Genomic DNA, 21,576 nt, shown 5'->3' on the forward strand with positions numbered 1-21,576 from the left:
ATAATTCTATCGCTGACTTTTGCGGTTTACGCAAATAAAAGTTCTCCTGTCGTTCAATTGCAGTTCTTTTTCTACTAAATCTACCAATAGGTGGTGTATGTAATACTTTCGACGACATCATCCCAAAAAATAAATTTTGCAGTGCGGTTAAGTAACATGCGTTCTCTTTTTGCTAAGCAGTCAAATACATAGTATTTTTTTTTATGCAGAAGTTTGCGTTACATTGCGTTACTTTCTTAGTGTATTTGTTTTAAATCTTGCTATAATCAGTAGGTACATAAAGGAAAAATTTTGTGTCCAATAGAACACGCACTGGTGAAAAGGAATTGTCAGTCAAAATTCCGCTATGGCCGCGGGTCGTCGTGCGATTTGTCGCGTCCGCCGGTCGTAAATAGTCAAATGTTTGTTTACATTTTTTGTTTTTAGTTACTTTCGCTTATATTAAGAAACAAACACAGCTTTTTCTGCGCCCGAATTCGTACCTAACGTGTATTAGAATTTAAGCGCGCGCCATTGCAACATTATCAAGATCGATTTGACGTTTGAATTGCGCAATATTGACGCAACCGCGCATTTTCCCGGCTGGCAGCACTGCTCGCAACAATTTTATTGAAAAAACTTCCTAGAATATATACTACACGACAGCTAATTAGTTAACGTATTGATTGTCAAAAATGCTAATGATATAATTTAGGAGACATCCGATTGACTGTTGTGCGGCTTTATTTTTTTTGAAATTCCCACAGTTTGGTAAGCGCTGGAGATTTGCGACTGCCGCTTTGAGTTGCAAGCGGAAAGCGGCAGCGGCGGGTACTGTTTCACGGTAACTCGGCGTTTTTCAACGACGATTTATATATTTACGCGTACGCGGTCGTCATGTTTTTGCATGTCAAAATGACGCAATGTTTACCGACAATTCGCGAGCAAACAAAGCGATTTGCACTTGATATGTTGAAAATTTTGTCATATGGTCGATAAATGCTTTGCTAAGACTTTTTAACTCGTTTTGCGGTAAAACAGCTCATTGTCTATTATGCAATTTTTCCGCAATACTTTTGTGGGAAAACTAGAGTTGTTTTTCGACGCGTTTAGCGTGACGTTTAGCGGTACGCTTCGTTTAGCTTCGTGAAAAGCTCTAGATATTCACAATAAAGGCGCCTTATCTTTAATTAAGTTCATACATATGTACAATACGTATGTATCATAGTTGTAAATGCAGGTGTTTTCAATTTTCGATACTCGGACAAAGCCGCGGTGACGCGACCTTGAAATCATGTTTTACAGCTGTCGATAACCCTTTTATGAAATTATCTATTTTTCAATTTAAAATGTTATTTTTTCTAATCTCTTAATATATTTTAAAAAGCTTTATTTTATTGCCAAAGAGTTAATCAAAGGATTTACTTTTTAAAAACGAATTTTCCATACGTCACAGAATTCATATCCATTTATGTCATGACTCTTCATGACTCATTTTATGATAAAACGGTAGATTTAGCATGATGAAATTTTTTCGCAATTCTTCCACATATTATGAAATTATTTTTACGCACTAAAATTTATTATTTTGAGAAGGTAAAATAAAATTATGTTTAATATGCACTAGTGAATGTGTCAAAAAAGTTCGTTAGCCGGTCAATCCACCATCTTGTTGCAAAATGGTGACTATTTCAAAAATTAAAAAATGTAATTTCATTAAAAAATGCAACAAATTTAATGGTCAGTAAGTTTGAATTAAAACAGTAATTATAAATGATCAAAATTTAAGCTTTAATTGTCATTATATTATTCATTACCATTAAAATTATCATTCAAATTTGAATCTATAATTTAAACTAAAAAAAATATGGCACTTGTTGAGCACGGCGCCACGCTCAAATTTGTCTATCTGCTGTTCAAACCCAAACCTAACCTTAACGAATATAATAAAAAAATCTTTAATCGATTTCATATTAAAATAAATCTAAAATATCTTCCTGGGGGAGATATTTTTTGTAGCGAAACTATAATATAGAGCTGAAAAAATAATTATGTTTATGTGTATTTTATCATTATGACTCATAAAAATGTAATTATTTTTCTTTACCAAAGAAAGTCTTTTTTGGTTTTATTTATGCATATATACGTAATGTGTTAAGCTCTTTTTTATACCATATATGCACGACTTAGCTTGATTTTAATTATTCATCGCGATATTTCCAAATTTGAGAATAGAAAAATCGACGAAAACCTTCATTCAAATCAATAAAATTTGTATCGAAAATATCATTTTTATTCATTTCATAACTTATAAATCAAGTTATTTCATCTTTGTGGCAAAATAATTTATGTTTTTTTTATCAAGTACTTTTTAGTTTTAGTTCTAAATTCCGAAATACATAAAATTATATTTATATTTCCTTTGAGAATAATATAAAAAAATGTTATTGAATAATACGTTACATTTATAGAACACACTATCCAATCCAAGTCGATCGTTTTAGTTCAAGCCCTTGACTGCAAGGAAATCAGAAAACCATGACCGCGTATTAAAATAGTTCAATTAGATCGAATAGTTTGTTATGAAAAAATTGACAGATAAGGTTTGAGTATATTTTCATAATAATCGAACTACTCTACAAGTATATCTAGTTGCGCGTTTTCACACAGTAGCGCTTTCAATTAATCGAACCGCAACCGAATATGTACTGACATCGATATTACTGACTTTGTAACGCCTGAACTAATATTTGCAAGTGTCGTAACACAGCACAATTACAAATATATCCACACGCTTTGACGTTTTTCATTGAGATAATTCTTAACAAACGCAGTGTCGATAGTACAGAGCGGCATTTGAAATGTCAATTGAAGAAAAATTAAAAACTAGAGAATTAAAAGCTCATTTTAATCTCTTTACGCCGTACATGTACGGCGGTCTCTTTAACTGTTTTGAGGTACCCCAGATAGTTATATATTTACATATATAACTGAAGAAATAATAAATAAAAAACATTATATTTACATAATATATTTTTCATTTATATCAATAAATTAAAGAGTACGAAATAAACATTTTATATTAATTTAATAAAAAAATTTTGAGAGCCTCTGAATTGATATTAAAAAATTCACAAAAGTCGAATAATATATAAAAAAAATATGCAAAATAAATTAACGAAATATAATAATTTAAATAAATTAATAAAACAAAAATGTAGTGAAATAAATCAAACAATAAAACGTTGAGAATCCCTGTTTTTTCTATAATTTACTATAAATGCAATACAAAATAATTATGGAAAAATATGAAAAATTAACTCACTCCCAGGTGTATACCAACAAACTAACAAATGTGTAGAAATTAACTCATTAGTCAAAGGGTTAATCAATATAATAAATAAGAAAAGCAATCGATAAAAATACATGCTCATATATTCGCACTTTGTCGTGCATAGGCTACGTAGTTGTTCGTATATTTTAGAATATTACTATGAAATATCTCAAAACACTCTTCGTGTTTCATGCGATCATAATACATTTTAGAATAGATTAGCGATTTAAATAAATAGGATTTATTTTTTTGTGTTAAATTATATCATGTCTGAAAGTTAATATTTTAACGATAGTATGCGTTGCTAAAAATTATTTGTATATTGTTTTTGAATATTAATGTAATAAAAAATAAATTAGTTTTACTGAGCATTTATCAAAAAGTTACTGACCCTACATTAATAATATTATTGGTCATTTTATTTAAAAGATAATGACCGTTTATTTAAAAAAACTGTATTTAAATGCTCACCTATTTTTTACAAAACTATTTTATTTTTTGCTAGAAAAACTCATTGTTTGCCATTGAAAGTTTGTGTGAAACTTATAAACCCTAAATTTTTTTTGTGAAATATAAAATTATTATATACATAAATAATAATTTATAATATTTAAATCAACTAAATGGTATATACATATGTAGTTTATTATTATTATTATTATAGCGATGTAACTAGCTTTTACCGTTATTTGTGAAGGAAATAAAATATAAAAGAAATAAAGCTTATCTTGGAACTCATTATTTAATTTATTAGTAAAAATTAGTTTTATCGCCGCCACTACCGCATTTGCACACATACACTGAAACAATTCAAAAGTCGTTTAAACACTCGACTGTTTTTTCGTTAAAATAAAATAAAAACTTGTATTAGTATATATGCTAAGATTATTTTATCAAAATTAAAATCATATAATTTATTTTATCCTACTTTGATTTATTTCTAGATTAAAAAATATTACTAGATACTCAATATAAATAAAATAAAAAAATGCTGGTTTTGAGGATTAATTTTGATTTTGTTTGGTACTTGGTTTTTTATCATGGCGCCGGTTTTGTTTTTTATTTCCTTTTAACGTAATAACGACCTTTCAGTCGAGTCAACTTTTGTGCATGCGCCAAATTATTTCACTATATGTGTGCTCGTATACGTGTGCAAGCGCGGCGGTGGCGGTAATAAAACCAACTTGTACCAATTTAGAGGCGCGGGTTCGAGCCACGGACACAGACTTAAATTTTAATTTATAAAAATACGCTATTAACCGGCTCCAGCTGCACATCCACACCTATTGATTATAAATTATATTACACATAATAATTTATAATTAATTATATAGATATCACCGATTCCAAGACTTTGTCTTGTGGTTAATACTTACTTGTATGTATTAATTAAATCCGTTTGACTTACCCACTTGGTACAGATTTACCCCGTTGTAACGTATTGGGGCTTACACCTGTCAGGTTACAACGGAAGACTAAAAGAAGTATTTTAAAATATTATTATTAGCTAATTTAATTAGTAGCATTTTGAAAATTGATTAGTAGTTTAAATAAATGGTCAGTTGCTAAACGGCAATTAAATATATGATATTAAATGGTCAGTAATTATATAAGGTCTGTTATTTAAATTAAATATTATGTTTTTAAATTAAATGGTAATTTGATCGAATGTTGATAGACAATTTTTTTTCATAAAAATGTATGTAATGTATCGATAGGTTAGTTTTGGTATTATCGCTATAACCGGGTAATAGCCGTAATCTGAGTTTTCTGACCATTTATGGTTGTTAACTAACCGCTTTAAAAAATATTATTGACTGTCAAACTTAAACGTTTAGAACCATTTAATTTATAGCTTTTTAACCTAGTTACAATTTTTCAAATATATCACCTTTTTTAAACAAGAGTGGGTTCATATTAGTTAGCATGGCACCACGCTCAAATTTGACAGTTGCGAAACGTCCATTTGCTGTTAAAATTCAATTAATTTAATGGTTAGGTTTTAGTTTGAACAGCACGAACGCAATGAGGAGTAGCAACTGGTATTTTTGAACTAATCAATACCTAAGATTGCATATCAAATTAATTTTTCAGAAAAAGTTTTATATAAATCTGATTTAAATTATAGCATTTAACTCTTTTATAATAATATGTATATTTTTTAAATTAAATTTATAAATAATAAAACACAATCTTTTGAATATATAGATCTGCCGGGGACTATTGCTTCGCATATGCGCTCATAAAATCGCGCTTTGCGGTCGTGATATCGATTTTTTTTATTAATGAACTTAAGGCGGTTTTATAAATAATTATAAAATAATAATTATTATGATAAGATAAGAATCAATGTTCGGCGCTATGTTTTGTACGTTTCAGAATATTATGATTAGATTTTTATGTATAAATGTTTAAATGCAATAAATAAATATTTTTTGTATTTTTGCTATTACCGAATAATAGCGGCTTTATTGACCGTTTATTAATAAATTTATAATTTTAACTGACTGTATATGTATTAAAAATAATACTGAACGATAATTAAAAACTTACTGACTATCGTGTGGTATTGGAATCTTATTTTTGTTGCGGTTTTTTAGTACATAGCGTTACTTCAAATTTGCTTCAGACGAGTGTTTTAATTTTTTCCTAAACTAAGCGATTGGAAGCTTTCGAATTATTTTTATCCCTCTTGTGATATACCATCTATTCTTAGGACTCTTTCGAGCGTCTCGCAGCTCTTGGATAAGATGCCAAACATTGTTTTTTAGAAGTAATACAAACAGTTTTGGTAGGTGTGTCGTGTCATTTTCGACCTTGTCGCTCTCCGCAAAACAAACCGAAATATTTTGGCAATCAGCTCCGCTTGGCACGGCGCTTTGTAAATAAATAGAGTTTTGGCAGCGTTTTGGTCGCACAGCTCGCAGTGAAAGTGTCCAAAAAGTATGGCGTCGACCGGCAAATCGGGCAAACGCAAGAGAGTGGTGCTCACTCTACAGCAGAAAATAGACATCTGCAGGAGGTTCAAGGCCGGTGAGAGCAAATACGCACTGATGAACGATTTCAACGTCGGCTCGTCCACCATCTACGACATCAAAGCCCAAGAAGACAAGCTCCTGAAGTTCGCTTCTGAGACCATATCAAGGGAACTCGCAGAGAAGCGCTGCACTCTGCACAAACCAAAGATGCATCAGCTAGACGTCCTTCTATTCGCATGGTATCAGAATAAAAGAGCCGATGGCATTCATATCAACGGATCAGCGTTGATCGAAAAGGCTAAAGAGTTCCATAAAGATCTCGAGCTGCCCAATAACTGCGCCTTTTCTGGCGGATGGCTCTCGAGATTCAAGATTCGCCACGGAATCAAACCAATAGAGCAAAAATCACCATCTCCTGTCATATGGCACATCAGCGGAATTGAGAGCATTCCTCAGATCATCCTGAAGGCGGAGCTAAAATCTGAACCTTGCATAGAGATCGATTCCAAAGTGCATTGGGATGCAGCTTCCGAGTGTTTCGACACTCTGCTCTCTTTCGCTCAGACGCAGGATTGCTTCTCGGCAGAAGATCTCAACCAGCTGCAGATTTTGCATTCCAAGTTCCTAAACAGGAGGCAGGAAGGCTAGTAGAGCCGTTCGCGTTGCGAAACAAGGTAATCATGCGCCGTGCCTCGCGTTTCTACTACGTTTGTAGAGGTCAAAACTTTTACTCTTTCGATCGGTTATGCAAGCGAAAATTAACTGTATCGTTTGTTTTATTCGCTGTGCTTATATTTTAGGTCGAAGACCGATACATATTCTCACTGTGCGAACATCCATTGTTTATTTATATATAATAGAGGTATGACAAAATAATTGGACCAGACATTATTTTTCATATTTTTGTGGTTTCTACTCACTTTTATGTAATTTAAAAAAAGTTATAACAATATTTTCGCACATTTTTAATTAAAAAAAATTATATTTAGTAACACCACCATTCTCTTTTATTACTTCGAGTACTCTTCTAGGCATATTCTATACTGGCTATCATAGTTTTTTTTAATTATTATTTTTGACTCATTTATCCACATTTTTTCAAAATATCTAAATTAGTATTTGAGTACTTGTATACAATAGATTTAATTTAGAATTCCCCCTCCCCCCCTCTTGAATTTAGCCAAAAAAATGCATGTTATTTAATGAAATACTATGATTCTTAATGAATTCGAAATATTAAAAAATCGATCACCTCCCCCCCACCCCCATAAAAAATCTGAAATGACGTCCCTGATTCTAAACCAAAAATTATCGGGCTATTCCTCAAATATAATCTAAAATAAAACATTCTCGAATCTATCCCGAAAATATTTTTTGAAACGTCGCATTTCAGTGAAATCATGTTGGAATATATTTTAACCAGTAGATATATATTTTTACCAGTGAAAATATAATTTATTTGGCAGGTGCTAGTAAAATTATATGATTTTTTCTATACATAGTAATATATACATTTACATACAGTGTATGTGTATTTTTCGTATATATTTTCACTAGTGAAGTCCAAATACATTTTCATAAGTAGATACATATATATTTCTACTAGCGAAAATATAATTTAACTGATAGGCGCTAGTGAAATTATATGCTGCTCTAAAATATCTATGAAACTCAATCCGGCATTTGATAGAAAATGAGGGGGGGGGGTTAGAGTTTTACTACTGATTTTTAAAATACCATGTAACCCGCAAAAATTGCATGTTGATGTTTTGAGTTAATTAATTGTTGTTCATATCGTTTTTGATTATAATTCAGTGTAAACCTAAATAAAACAAATATCAAATTTCAGTATCGAAATCCTGCCCCCCGCCTCCTTTAATTACAAAATAATTCAGAGTGCTTATATTTTATGTAAATATTATTTAGAACAAAATTTACTGGTAAAAAAGTTTATTTTAAGAGCCATTGCTTATAAATTTAAGGTCGCGGGTTCAAATCCCACATGGTCCCAAGATTTTTAAAAATTTTTTAACGTATTTTTGGATTTATTGGATTCAATTATATTTCATAATGAATTATAATTTATAATAAATTATAAAAATATTTTATTAAAAATCCATTAAAAAATCCGCCCTTTTGATTATGGCTCTTTATAATATTATTCTACTAGCAATATTAAATTAAATTATGGTTACATATATTTATCTAGCTATAAACAAAAAAATAATAATAATAAATATAGCCAAGTCTTAAACCGTTTAAAAAATATTTATTATTTCACTTGTGACTAACTTAATTCATAACCCACAGATCATTTATTTATTTATTATTCTGCAGAAAAAGGAGTTGAATCTTAAATCTTATGTACTTTTTTTTATTATTTTTCATACACAAATTAATTTTGAATTTCCCACTGCATAACAGTTTGTGGGTTTTTCAGCGCTAGTTATCACGTCAAGAAAATTTACCTCTATTTATAACTCGTTAAAATAATGATTCTTAATTATCTCCATTCAATTGAATTAAATCAACTAATAATTGCAAAAATATATTTTTATTACATTTAGTAAAAATGAACTGAAAGTTTATAATTAATTCAAAAAACTATTTTACGTTCTTGTGAAAATAATTATGTTGTATTTTATAAAAGCAGATAGTATTATATTAATTAATATCTAGATCTAGATATAAAATAAAATTATTTGATATACAGTAAAACTTCGATAAAATGAACATCGGATATAGTGGACAAAATTCCCGGTCGATGTGAAAATTGTTGAAAACGTCCTGCTAATATTAAACATGTTTAAATCCAAGTGTCACTGCTAGTAAACAATGTTCTGCGCATGATAATCACGTCATACCTCTAATTTTATACCTACATACAAATAAAGTGTATTTTCGATATTTATTTATTTCAATTTGATAGAAAATTTTTCTGTGAAATAAAGTTTTACACCTACTTCATCATTGTTTAAAATCACATAATATTTTCAATCCATTTATGGAAACTTCACTGTCATTGTATTGTGTAGTTTATTTTCTTACTAAAAAAACATTTTTATATAACAGATACCCCCTCGCCTGCATTATTCGTTTATGTTGAGGTTTTACTGTATTTGTATAAGTGGTAAATTAATTATCGCAAAATAAGGTGTGAGGATTCTTATTATATTTATATCATTTTTTAATAGATATTAGAATCGAATTAATTTTAAAATTCCTAATATGATATCAATTTAATATTCTTAATATAATACAAACGTACTAAATTTGGAGAACATTTTTATTAAACTGCTTTTACTTTTTAAAAACACAATTTCTGTGAGAAAAATACAATATGCTATAATTCTTATGTACAGATCTACTATCAATATAAAATTAAAATATTATATGTTAACCATTAATAAAATATTTATAAATTCACCTATGGCTAACTTGATGTGTTATACACGAATCTGGACGTTTATTACATCTAAAAATAATTCTATGTGGATAAATATATTTTGCTATTTATTTTTAATTTGTAAATGTTTTTTTATTGATTACTCAAGTCCTCAATATTTTGACTGATAATAATCTATTTTATCAAGTACATTTAAAATATCTAAAGAATTCGTCCGATAACTATTTATAAATATAATCAATAAATTATTTTATTACAATCTATATTGTTTATCGAACTTGCTGTCAAAAATTGATATTTGAGATATTTATTTAAATAATCTGTAACTATTGTGTTATTAATCTTGACTTTTTTTTTCAGTCGATGAACGCCAAAGAGTCATGGAGGCATTCAACGCGGACATTACCCAGCCGACTCCGGCTAAGACTTGCCCCAAAAAGGGCAGAAGAAAACGCAGACGCGGCAAAGTGAGGGTTGAGCAACTCGACGGAATCGACTGTGATAATAATCATAGGGCTAGCAAAGTAGGTTTAGATAGTCAAATCAAAACCAAAACCAAGGTTTGCAACCAGAGCTGGTTGGACACTTTCGATGCGGTCAACGACTCAGATAAGAAAAACATTAAAAACTGCAATAAATCAGAGCAGAGCTGGCTGGATGCGTTATCGCTAGACTCGGAAGAAACTGAGAGTGATAATCTCTCAAATAACAACCCTGAGACGTCTATAATAGACCGCAATTTAAATAATTACAAGCAAAGATTTTGTCTCGGAAGTGATAAGCAAGCGGCTCAGGAATGGAACAACGAAAAGACTGTTACGAAAGATCTCATCCCCAAGATTGGAGTGAACGTCAACAATTTAAACGCAGGCAAGAGATATGACGGTACGAAGAGAAGCCGCAGAAAAACTGAGCCTTTCGATTTTGAAAAGCAAGCGGACGGCAGCTTCAAAGATGTAGAAATTTTTGACTTTGAGATATCACACTCTGCACCAAATTCTTGGGATATTCCGAACAATCTGTGCAATTTCATGGCTGACGGAAACGATAATTCTGGAAAAAGCGATCTAGATGGTAAAAATCTATTATCCGGCTGCATATCCGGCAAAGGACTTTTCGTGCCGTTCAAAGACTTCGACGGACGACTCTCCAGAGAGGAGTCTTTGGAGAAGATATTCGAAGATGATTATCTTGATAATTTGGGCAAATATGACGATGATAATATAGAATCTGACGATGAAAAGTCTACGGACGACGAAGCGGAGAATTGCGATGAATTGTACGGAGCGCTTCCGCCTGAGCCTCAGCTGGGAAATGTAGAGTATAAATTGAAGTTGGTCAATCCTACCAAGCAGAGATTCGAACATCTGGTCACTCAGGTAATTTTTATTTTCTATGTATCTTTTTTGTATAAAAAAGGAAATGGTGACAAGACATCGCATTTTACATATTGCTCCATAGTTTGTCTGCATTTCAATATTACACTGTTTTAAAAATATGATTGCTATCATTACCGATATTACTATAAACTTATAATATAAGAGGGCTGATCAAAGTATATTCAAACCGAATTTTGGTCAATAGGAGAGCGCAAAAAACAATTATCACTTCTCAGAAGGCAAAAATTCACGTCAAAAGCAATAAAATCATGTCGGCGCCGTCGCAGTGGGAACGCTCGGTAACGAGCGTTTCCACTGTGACGGCGACGGCACGATTTTATTGCTTTTGACGTGGATTTTTGACTTCTGAGAAGGGATATTTGTTTTTTGCGCTCTCCTATTGGGCAAAATCCGGTTTAAATGTACTTTATTCAATTCTCACTCGTAATATTGTCTTAATATACACGCTTGATAATCGAGCGTTTTCACCGCAATGACATGATTTTATTGCTTTTGACATGGACTGGAAATTCACTATATCACAGCAAAGAAAACAAGACTAATTATAAGATAAATATTATGTGTAGTTTTTTAATAATTTTTAATGCCTAATTAAAATATTTCGCACAAAATATGATTTCAGAAAAAATATATTGCAACGGTGGCTAATTTTTAAATTTATTTGTATATGTAATAGCATATAAAAGGTTAAATCGTGCCTATTATTAGTTATTCAAGAAATTATATTACCATGTTAAAAAATATATAAAATTACATTTTTGTCATAAGGTATGGAAAGGGAAATATCTGTTCAGTGTGTGCACGTGATGTGTTTGCTCTTGTGTTTTTGCGGCGTTTTTTTAATATGAGCTGCTCAATCCGCCCATGTAAAAAAAGGGTCGCTAAGGGTTGACAGCTTTTAGATTTATACATACATACATGTGTCTGTCATCAGTCAATATAGTTTTCATGTATTCAGATCATTGCCAGTAAATTTACTCTGTTTTTATAACTTTTATTACTACATGAATGTTATCTACACTGATATTGAAAAGGCTTTTGACATAGTCACACATTAAATAAAGCACTTCTAACATTTTAATGATTAATACCATTTTGTAGATGAAATGGAGGTTGCGTGAAGGACAAGGAGAAGCATTATACGAGATTGGAGTCAGAGATTGCGGTAGAGTGCGCGGATTAGCTCCGGCCGAAATGCGAGCGTCTCTATTGACGTTACGAAGAATGGCAACACGTCTCGGCGCCGCTTGCACTCTTCTAGGTAATCGTCGTCTTCCGGACACCAAAAGATCTTTAGCCGAAGTGCTCGTCCGTAAGATTCCCGATGACCAACACAACATCGAAGTTCGAGTAGCCGTGATGGGATCAAACGACGCCGGAAAATCCACGTTAATCGGAGTTTTAACGCAAGGTATGATCGATTCTTGTATTTTATAAAGTTGAAATATAATAGTTTTGTTTATCTATAATCAGGCGAACTTGATAACGGACGAGGGAGTGCGAGGTTGAATATGTTCAGACATCTACACGAAGTCAAGACAGGAAGAACTAGTTCCGTGAGTCACGAGATCCTTGGATTTGATTTACAGGTAATTGTTGATTGTAAAACGTTGTAAAGCATATTTGGTTTTAATGTAAAATGTTATATTTGTAGGGAAGGCCGATCAACTACGCTTATAGCGAACTCATGACGTCTGAGGAAATCAACGAACACAGTAGCAAATTAGTATCGTTCATCGATTTAGCCGGTCATCGCAAGTATTTGAAGACAACGGTTCAAGGATTGACTGGATATTCTCCTCATTATGCTATGCTTGTGGTATTGTAGTCGATATAATTTTTTATTTATGTTTCGTTAGAGTTCTAGATAATTTAGATTGTCTTTTAAGGTTTCTGCGACTGCTGGTATCAATCAAATGACTCACGAACATTTGGCTTTGGTTGTGGCGCTAGATCTACCGTTCTTTGTAGTCGTCACAAAGATAGACGCTACTTCTTCCGATCAAGTGATGAAACAGTTGGAACAGGCGCTTAAAACTATCGGTTGTAGAAAAGTAAGATATGATACAATCTTTAGTGTAGAATCTTTGGATCCTTAATGAAAACAGATTTCAGTTAACGTCATACTATTTTTTAGGTACCACTCTCTGTATTAAGCATGGATGATGCTGTAACAGCGGGTTCTAGTGCTCCATCGAGACTGACTGTCCCGGTTCTACCAGTTTCTTCCGTTACCGGCAAAGGCCTCGATGCTCTTCGTTGGTTCTTGTTCTTGGCACCACCGGCTACGATTCCGACGAGATTTGAACAAGTATGTAATTGATTAACTTATATTCTTATACTGTTCTCTCTTAATTGATTGATTTTGTTTTATTTATAGGAGCCGATTGAGTTTCAAGTTGATGAGATATTCAAAATTGGCGACGTCAATGGACCCATTGTTGGCGGACTACTAAAAAAAGGCGTTCTAACAGAAAAAACTAACCTTCTCATCGGTCCATTGGACAGTGGCGATTTTGTACCGGTTAGCGTGAATTCGTTGCATAGAAATAAAGCGCCTTGTAGAGTTGTCAGAGCCGGACAAGCGGCGTCTTTGGGCTTATCTTGGCTTCCCCCAGGTTTGAGGCAAGGAATGTTTCTCTTGGCGGTTCCGGAAAATTTCATAACCATGAAAACAGACGATTTACAAAATTTGATTAATAATGGTAGTAACGCAAAATTACAATTGAAGTTGAACGAAAAGTTCTCTCCGAAGTACAGTAAGAAGTTTAGAAGAAAAAAAACTGCGAACACGGTTGAAGATGTGAATAAAAAAGATAGCGAGGATACGAGTGATTCTCAACTGTCCGAAGACGAAACGGTTAAGAATATGTTTGAAAATGTAAATGAATCGGGACAGAACATGCAAGATTTCTTAGACGACGTCAACTGGAAAGAAGATCTCAATAATCCGAGAGGATGTTATTTCTTTCAAGTGAGATTCTATAAAGTATTTGCATTTTTTAAATTTCATAGAAGCTTTAATGTATTTTTATGTTTTAGGCAACTGTTTCACTTCTCAATCATTCTGCTGCCATCTATCCTGGTTGCCAATCAACTGTTCACATTGGAAACATCAGACAAACTGCTGTTATAGAAGTAAAGAAACGTCTATTTTTTAATAATATAATATGAGCCCATAATTATGAAAGTGGACTAGGTCATGTTTCTTTCCTTTCGAGATATTTAAAGGTTGCGTTTAAATTGATTAAAAAATATTTTTATATAATACAACACAATGTTTTTAAATTTATATAAACTGATAGATTTATAATTTATTTTGACATATAAATTTTGCATGTAGCTTATAAGGAAACATAAAAATTTAAGGTTGAAATGACTTAGACCGTTTTTCAAAATTAACCGAACGTATTAAAATTGACTTTTTTTTCATTTAAAATAAATTTTTATCAAGCCATGTTGATTAACATTTTTAATAATGGTTTAAGTATTTGATTATAACATATCTTTTTTTATTCTCTGGTTTTAACATTTTTAAAATAGAATATTTTCAACCATGTTAGTGCCATTTTGATCAAGCAAAGCTGAACAAGATTGCTGTAAGCTATTACGTGTTATTGGATAGTCACATTTTCACAATGCTTTAAAATATACGAGGCGACTTCTTGTGAACCACTTTAAGCTATAATCTCATCCCATACGTACATTTTAACCATATTATTGTGAAAATTATGGCATCCTAAATTGTATACGTACATATTTCGCTTATAATAATCAACCGAAACGAGTTTGAGATACGGAAGCGCTTTTTCATAATCAAATGATAATCCAAAATGTTCTTCAGGATTTTCTTTTGCTTTTTGCTGATCATTTTTTTAAATGTAAATCATGTATTCGTGTAAGATGAAATTTATTTTCATTGCTGGATGTCAATCAATTTTTAATTTCAGTAAATCACATTTTTAGCACGTATCTTTACGAAGAGAATGAAAGCTTAAGTTGAACTCAGTATTAAATACTTTTCTGTAAATCCACTTGTTAACGTACGATTCATTATTTTCTCTACATTTCTCTACATATAAACCATACATTTTTTTAATATCTAAATCAGAGTTTAAATATTTTTGACGATAATGTTACAAATGACGCATATTTGCGTCATCGGCTCTTAACGATATTTTAACAAATGTTTTCGTTTATATATATCTCCATTGTTTTTTATATTATAATTTTGATAGTTCAAAAATAGTCAATGATTTAAATTTTTATTGTATTATAAATTAGTAATTAAAACAAATTCTCAATATTTTTTTAAAATATATTTTCAGGGAATACTATCATCGGATAACGCATTGAGGGCAAACGAAGACGCCCCCGTCCTGTTCCGCTTCATGAGGCATCCAGAGTTTGTCCGAACCGGTGAACGCATATTGTTCAGAGAGGCTCTTCACACAAAAGGAGTCGGAAGAGTGACGCAAGTTTTTCCACACAAAGACATAATCCAAACGCCATGCTGCGAGCGACAAGTCGTCAGCCGTCAGAGACGAACCACTCTATGTGCCGCTAACTGATCACTTTAGTCAAATTTTAAAAAGCACAATTATTTATACACCGCTTCATCTGAGATTATATTTATGCAGAATTACTATTTTAATAAAATTAATAAATTTATAGTAAAATTTTAAGCTAAAGAACAAAATATCTTTTAAGGTTAAATTTTCTTTTGAAATTTAACTTAACCTTAAATGTTTTTGTAGTGAAATTTTGTAAAATGATGAATGTATATGAATTACAGATCAATTATAGTTGCGGATTAGACTTAGTCAGACTAAATATAACTCATATTTGTTTATTTTAAGAATTTACTACAGAATTGCTATAATATTTTAAAAAAAATTATTGCAGTCGTATAGAAAATTAAAATTTTCAACTTTTAGTGTTTAATCTGACTGATCTTATTGGTGACCTGCATCTTATTTATCTAATATTAACGGTGAATAGTTTTATTCATCAAAAATACAGATCTAATTGTGTGTGTGTACTTAATTTATTAAAAATTAAATAAAAAATGTATATATTTTTCTATTTCACGAAACTAGAGATAATCTTATATGTGTAACTATTTACCCAGATCATCTCTAGTGTAACAATCTTATTCAATGTACCGTTTATTTGTGTGAAATTAATCCAAAAGTAAAATTGTACAGTATAAAGTCAAATAAAAAATATCAAACAGTCATTACATATTTTTTTATTTTTGTTCATTCAACATAACATCATCTTTTATATCCCTAATTTATAAATTAACCCTTATCACATAATGTATTCAACTATAAATGGCAGAAGATCATAATATACGCTATGATTATATTAATTTTGCGCCAGAATTGTCTTGTGGGTTGATCGATGCCAATTTAATCCGATTATGCTTTGAACATTCCGTCTCCTTTAGACGATTTATGATTCTTTGGCTTGCGATCTACGCTCCTGACCATCCTAGAAGAACCGTCTTCGAAAGCAGGCATTCCTGGATAAGATTAATATTCATATAACATATTTCTAGAAAATTATATATTAATTATACACACCGTAGAAGTCATATAAATTCCGGCCCAGCCTAGGAATGAACGGAGGTCCATTTGAAATCGTTTTTCTAACCTCGTCAACAGCTCGTTCGATGATTCCATGAATGTAATTATCACTATTGAGTAATACAATTGTCTTAGTTTATATTCAATTCGATAGAATCCATAAGTAATACCTGTTATCTGATTCAGAAGACACTTCTCCGCCCAGTCTTTGATGGTTAACGTTCGATTCTGGCGTTTGCAGTTCACGTCCCAATCTCGGAGTCAATCGACGTTTAGATCCTATCCAATATAACAATATTAATGAATCTGACCGTTATTTATTAAAATATTACTCGATATTTAATACCGTAAGCATTTGGGTTGTATTCATTAGGTTGCATGGCCATGGCTTCTAAAATAAGTTGGTGAAGCGGAGCCAAGTTGGGATCGTTGAGGAAGTCGTTTGATCTCTTGCCGAGCCGCGGCCCGAACCACATTCCTCCTGGAGAACCTCTTTTGTTGACATCAGTATCCTATATGCGAATGAATGTTCTAAATGAGTATTTATATGTTAATTATTTAGTAGTATTGTATGAGACTTACATCTGATGTTTCTCCATGTACTATATTGCAGTTTTTGAGTAAACAGCATGCCGTTACGACGAATAAGATGGTTTTGTTCATCATGTGAAGCTGTAAGAAGAACATGAATAATAAACTGTTAATTAAAAATATAATATATATGTAATTGCAATATTAATACTTACATATTATTGATATTGGACAGGTATTGTTGATTATATTCTAAATTAATAAAAAATATTTATTAAAGCAATTTTAAATTCTAAGAAAATATTAATAATTAGTTATTAAATAATTTTATGAATAAGTAAAGTTAAAATTAACCATATGTTTTCTATTTTAATTACCCATGGAAAATACAATTCATTCACATCACATAATAAAATATAAAAATAGTTATTTATAAAAACATAGAGAATAATAGTATTGTTGTATTTTATAACATCAAATAGTATGTTGCTATTTATTACTTTTTATCTATGAACAACAAAAATATTAAAATGACAGTTAAATAAATTCAGTAAACTTTAAAATCATTTATAAAATACTGTGTGAAAAAACACATTGCTTAAACATACTAAATTAAAAATGTATTTATTTTCCATTGCGTTTTTTTGACTTGAAAAAATAAATAAATCAGTACATTTTTGATGATTTGACTGCAAAATTTTAATTTAAATATATAAATATACTTTCGCAGTAATCTAGCATATTTTATTAAAATAAATAAGTCATATAAAATTTAATAAAAATGTATTTACAAATATATTTTAATCAATCCTTACTATTTGTCATAAAAAGGTGCAGATAATTTTTTTTAGAATATAAAATTATTAAAAACTTTTATGCTTTCATAAAAAATGAATTGTTTAAATTATTTTAACATAAAAAACTTAAGGCTCTTAATCATAAAAATATGATCAATATTAAAAAAATATTAAAATATTAAAAAATAGCTTTTTTCGCAATAAAGGATATCAAATTAAATTAATAATAGCCAAAAATATTTTCCCCCTTTTTTATATAACTTATAAAATCATATTGCAATCTTTTTTATCGATTTAAAATATTTTACCCGCAAATGAAAAATACTTAAAAATAAAATAGTACTTTTTAGGAATTACTACAATCTCGTTAAATCACAAATTCACTAGAATTATTAATTCCACACTAGTATTATTTTTTATATTATTAAATATGTTGTAATTACAGTCACAAGCGGCAACAAGTGAAAGGCTGAACTGAATGCGTTAACAGAAGGGTTGCGGGGTTTTATATACCCCTGATCTGGATTACCCCTATATGCTAATGTCGGGATTTAGACAAATGTGTGGATTTACAGTTTATTTGTGACGCATCGACATACAAAGGCGGCGTTATATTTTTTAAAATAACGTTTCAAAGAGTGAAAAAGCTATTGCCGAATATGAATATAATTATAATTAATAATTTGAACAAGCTTCAGGATTTACGAAGCTATATGATTCCATATTGTGGGGACCAGATAGAGCACTCATTTGTGGGGATCTTATTCTTGAATCTGGCGTTAATTACTCTGATCAAAAGTGATTATTTATCAATAAGGATAGACTAGATAATAGTGCGATTACACAAAGGGTCTCGTTACGATTAGAATTAAAGGGTTCCCTCATAAATAACAAGCAAGGATTCTCCGGTGCATTGAATGAATATTTCTTTGTTACGAAACGGTCACGGGAAAGAATATACCACCTGAAGACAAATAACACCGTATGGCCACAATATTCCCGTTACACAATTCATACTCGGAGATATCCATCAAGCAGATGTCACTTTCTAAAGGCGTATATTTATTTCGTTGTTCTCAGAAACGAGTGCAACCATTGGCTGAATGATCCCTGCAGGATTGTGATTGCTCAGCAAGCTTTGAAGGCCTGAATACATAAGGCTGCTCATCAGGTAGTTACTTGTCAGACTCCAGCAGACACTCAAAGTGACTAGCAGATTCACCCCGCCTGGCAGACGCGCCCCCACCGACGATACGATCAGAGCCTCCCGATCACGATCATCGCAGCAAGAGGAACTGCCTCCAGACACTGTCACTATCACCTACAAGACTCCTGAGGATCTTCCACGGACATAATCACGAGGAATATGGATACGGAATTGCCGATTTTTTTTATCACTTTACCTCATTGAATAAGTTAAGTTTAAATCACATGTGTTTGCAATAAACTTTAAGGAATTCAATGAAAAATGAATAGATTCAACCAGTATGCATTTTTTCTTTGTCGTGAGCGTTGCGTTCTTGTTTTTTTTTTGTTAGATTTCGAATGTTATTATTGTGTGCAGTGTTTTGTAACAAACTGCTAGTGTTTTTTTAATGGTTTTAACATATAATTACATATATATTCAGAAGTCAGTTTTCATATTATTGAAATTATTTTTCTAAAAATGGAAAGCAAATTTAAAAAGTTGACAGATTGATATATGAGATTAAGAATGTACACTACATTATCACTTATTTTTAATTTAGAACCCTAAATAAAGTGATATGCTTATTTTAAAAACAATTAGAGTACTCGAAGTATGAATATTGGGCAAAAGGATTACAACTCCTGTGAAATAAGTAAAAGTATTTTAAATTATTTTTAATGTTTTTGATTTAGTCGCCTACCATATATATTAAGTGACAGCAGTTTCAGCTGAAATTAGAGTTTTCTTATTGTTTTTTATCTTAAATAAGAGACAAAACAATAGGAAAACATTATTAAAAAAAAATTAGCTGCAACAAATCAATTCACTATATGGCAACACTGAGCAGCGAACAAAACACGGCTAATTATCAGTTAAATATTATAAGTAGATATTTTAAAATTAATTTTTAATACTGAATTGTAATATTTCGCATAAAATATGATTTTAGAACATTTGCTCGGAATCATATCATTTTAAACGGCGGGTAAAAATATATACCCACCGGTGAAAATGTATTCTGAAACGATTTCACTGAAATTAAATATTTAAGAAATGATTTTTTTATGTTATATTTGAGGGATAACCTGAAAATTTCAGGTTTAAAATCAGAGACGTCATATCAACTTTTTTAATATTTTAATTTTATTAAGATTTATAGAATTTAAATAAATGACATGCATTTTTCTGATCAAATTCAAGGGGGGGGGGTAAATGCCCCCCCCCCCCATCAAATGACGTACTCTTTCCCGTGCCATACAACTTCTCAACGCCAAGCACAATAATGACTTCGACGATAGATATAAGGAGCGAAAAATATGTGTGGAATAGTGCTCACCTATTTTAGGTCTGAACCATTCTTGTTTTTTATGGTCAATGTGGCGCATTGGGGAAATCTGCTAAGTCATGATGGTCGGTTTTGTAATAAAAAATAAATAAAAATAAAATATATATCCAGATACTTCAAGGAAACATATTCGAACCTCAAGTTTTTGATGTGCACAATAGTGATATGTCAATTTCCATTAACTGTCAGCGCTTTCTATATGTTAATGTCATTCTCAAGTTGTAATATAATTTTAATTTGATTTACTATCTAATAATGGTTAGAGTATATAAGCAGCTGATGTACTAGACCTAGTTAATTTTTGTACTAACTTTGCTCTACCTAAATACAGAGAGTATATACACGAAACATAAACATAACTACGTAATTAATGAAATACCAATATCACCTGTAAATGACTTGTAATTAAATGGTCAGAATTTAAATCAAATTTTGGTCAGAATAAAAATCAACTTTCGGTCAGAATTTTATTAGCAAAATGGTCAGAGTAGATATTAAATGGCCAGAATAAAAATAATAAACGGTCAGAATAAAAATAGTATACAGTCAGAATAAAAATAACACATGTTCATAATAAAGTAACTTACTGCCATAGTCACATATTTTACGCAGGAAACTAGAAACCTATTTTATTATCTCATTCCAGTTGTGGTACTCATATATGCGCCTTCGCTTTTTGAACAGCTAGTCATAGATTGTATGATGCTGGACAATTACAAGATATACCGAAATGGGAACAATTTAATACAATATCATTTAAAAAAAAGGTTAGGTTGTTTGGTTCTACAGTGAAAGTCGGCGCGAGCGGTAGCGAGACGCCTTCCCTTTCCTATATAAATTTGTAATTATTAATAGATAAAAACCATGTTATAAAATGAATTTTGTTTTATTTTAGAATGTTACACTTTGATTATCATTCACCGTAGTGGTGGTCGTAGCGAAGGTCTAATAGTTGGCGTTGACAAGAGCTGCTCAATTTTAATCTCGATAAATTAACTACGTCAGAGTGGTGTTGAATGAACTGTG

General features: G+C 31.1%; 2 protein-coding genes and 1 pseudogene across 4 annotated transcripts; 1 reads left to right on the plus strand and 2 right to left on the minus strand.

Annotated features, from left to right (window-relative positions):
* The first annotated feature begins 331 nt into the window (after positions 1 to 331).
* Positions 332 to 16,336, plus strand: LOC148230222 (GTP-binding protein 2). Of its 3 annotated transcripts, XM_088198632.1 has the most exons (11): positions 332 to 401; positions 6,109 to 6,965; positions 10,058 to 11,076; positions 12,199 to 12,508; positions 12,571 to 12,686; positions 12,752 to 12,916; positions 12,987 to 13,151; positions 13,235 to 13,408; positions 13,478 to 14,071; positions 14,140 to 14,235; positions 15,426 to 16,336. In XM_088198632.1, the coding sequence occupies exons 3-11, from the start codon at positions 10,078 to 10,080 to the stop codon at positions 15,666 to 15,668; spliced, it is 2,862 nt and encodes a 953-aa protein (XP_088054758.1). In that variant the 5' UTR covers positions 332 to 401; positions 6,109 to 6,965; positions 10,058 to 10,077; the 3' UTR covers positions 15,669 to 16,336. The 3 variants fall into 3 exon arrangements, with proteins under 3 accessions (XP_088054758.1, XP_088054757.1, XP_088054756.1); XM_088198631.1 differs by lacking the exon at positions 6,109 to 6,965; XM_088198630.1 differs by lacking the exons at positions 332 to 401; positions 6,109 to 6,965 and adding an exon at positions 782 to 823.
* Positions 14,673 to 15,312, minus strand: LOC148230223 (uncharacterized; annotated as a pseudogene).
* Positions 16,333 to 18,475, minus strand: LOC148230224 (uncharacterized). Its single transcript, XM_088198744.1, has 6 exons — positions 18,460 to 18,475; positions 17,271 to 17,360; positions 17,035 to 17,200; positions 16,859 to 16,967; positions 16,686 to 16,798; positions 16,333 to 16,624 (listed from the first exon to the last, which is right to left on the minus strand). The coding sequence occupies exons 2-6, from the start codon at positions 17,352 to 17,354 to the stop codon at positions 16,521 to 16,523; spliced, it is 576 nt and encodes a 191-aa protein (XP_088054870.1). The 5' UTR covers positions 17,355 to 17,360; positions 18,460 to 18,475; the 3' UTR covers positions 16,333 to 16,520.
* Between the last annotated feature and the right edge of the window lie 3,101 nt (positions 18,476 to 21,576).

Source organism: Plectrocnemia conspersa, unplaced genomic scaffold (genome assembly GCF_051122295.1).
Source record: "Plectrocnemia conspersa isolate PC_06_02 unplaced genomic scaffold, ASM5112229v1 ptg000011l, whole genome shotgun sequence".
In the NCBI taxonomy this organism is placed as follows: Eukaryota; Metazoa; Arthropoda; class Insecta; order Trichoptera; family Polycentropodidae; genus Plectrocnemia; species Plectrocnemia conspersa.

Excerpts from the sequence above, each read along its gene's own strand:
- LOC148230222 (XM_088198632.1), top strand. The coding sequence starts at position 10,078 with ATGGAGGCATTCAACGCGGACATTACCCAGCCGACTCCGGCTAAGACT. Across the intron at positions 13,152-13,234 it reads AAACTATCGGTTGTAGAAAA|GTACCACTCTCTGTATTAAG; the intron begins GTAAGATATGAT and ends ACTATTTTTTAG. Across the intron at positions 14,236-15,425 it reads GACAAACTGCTGTTATAGAA|GGAATACTATCATCGGATAA; the intron begins GTAAAGAAACGT and ends ATATATTTTCAG.
- LOC148230224 (XM_088198744.1), bottom strand. The coding sequence starts at position 17,354 with ATGATGAACAAAACCATCTTATTCGTCGTAACGGCATGCTGTTTACTC. Across the intron at positions 17,201-17,270 it reads TACATGGAGAAACATCAGAT|GATACTGATGTCAACAAAAG; the intron begins GTAAGTCTCATA and ends ATTCGCATATAG. Across the intron at positions 16,799-16,858 it reads TCTTCTGAATCAGATAACAG|TGATAATTACATTCATGGAA; the intron begins GTATTACTTATG and ends ATTACTCAATAG.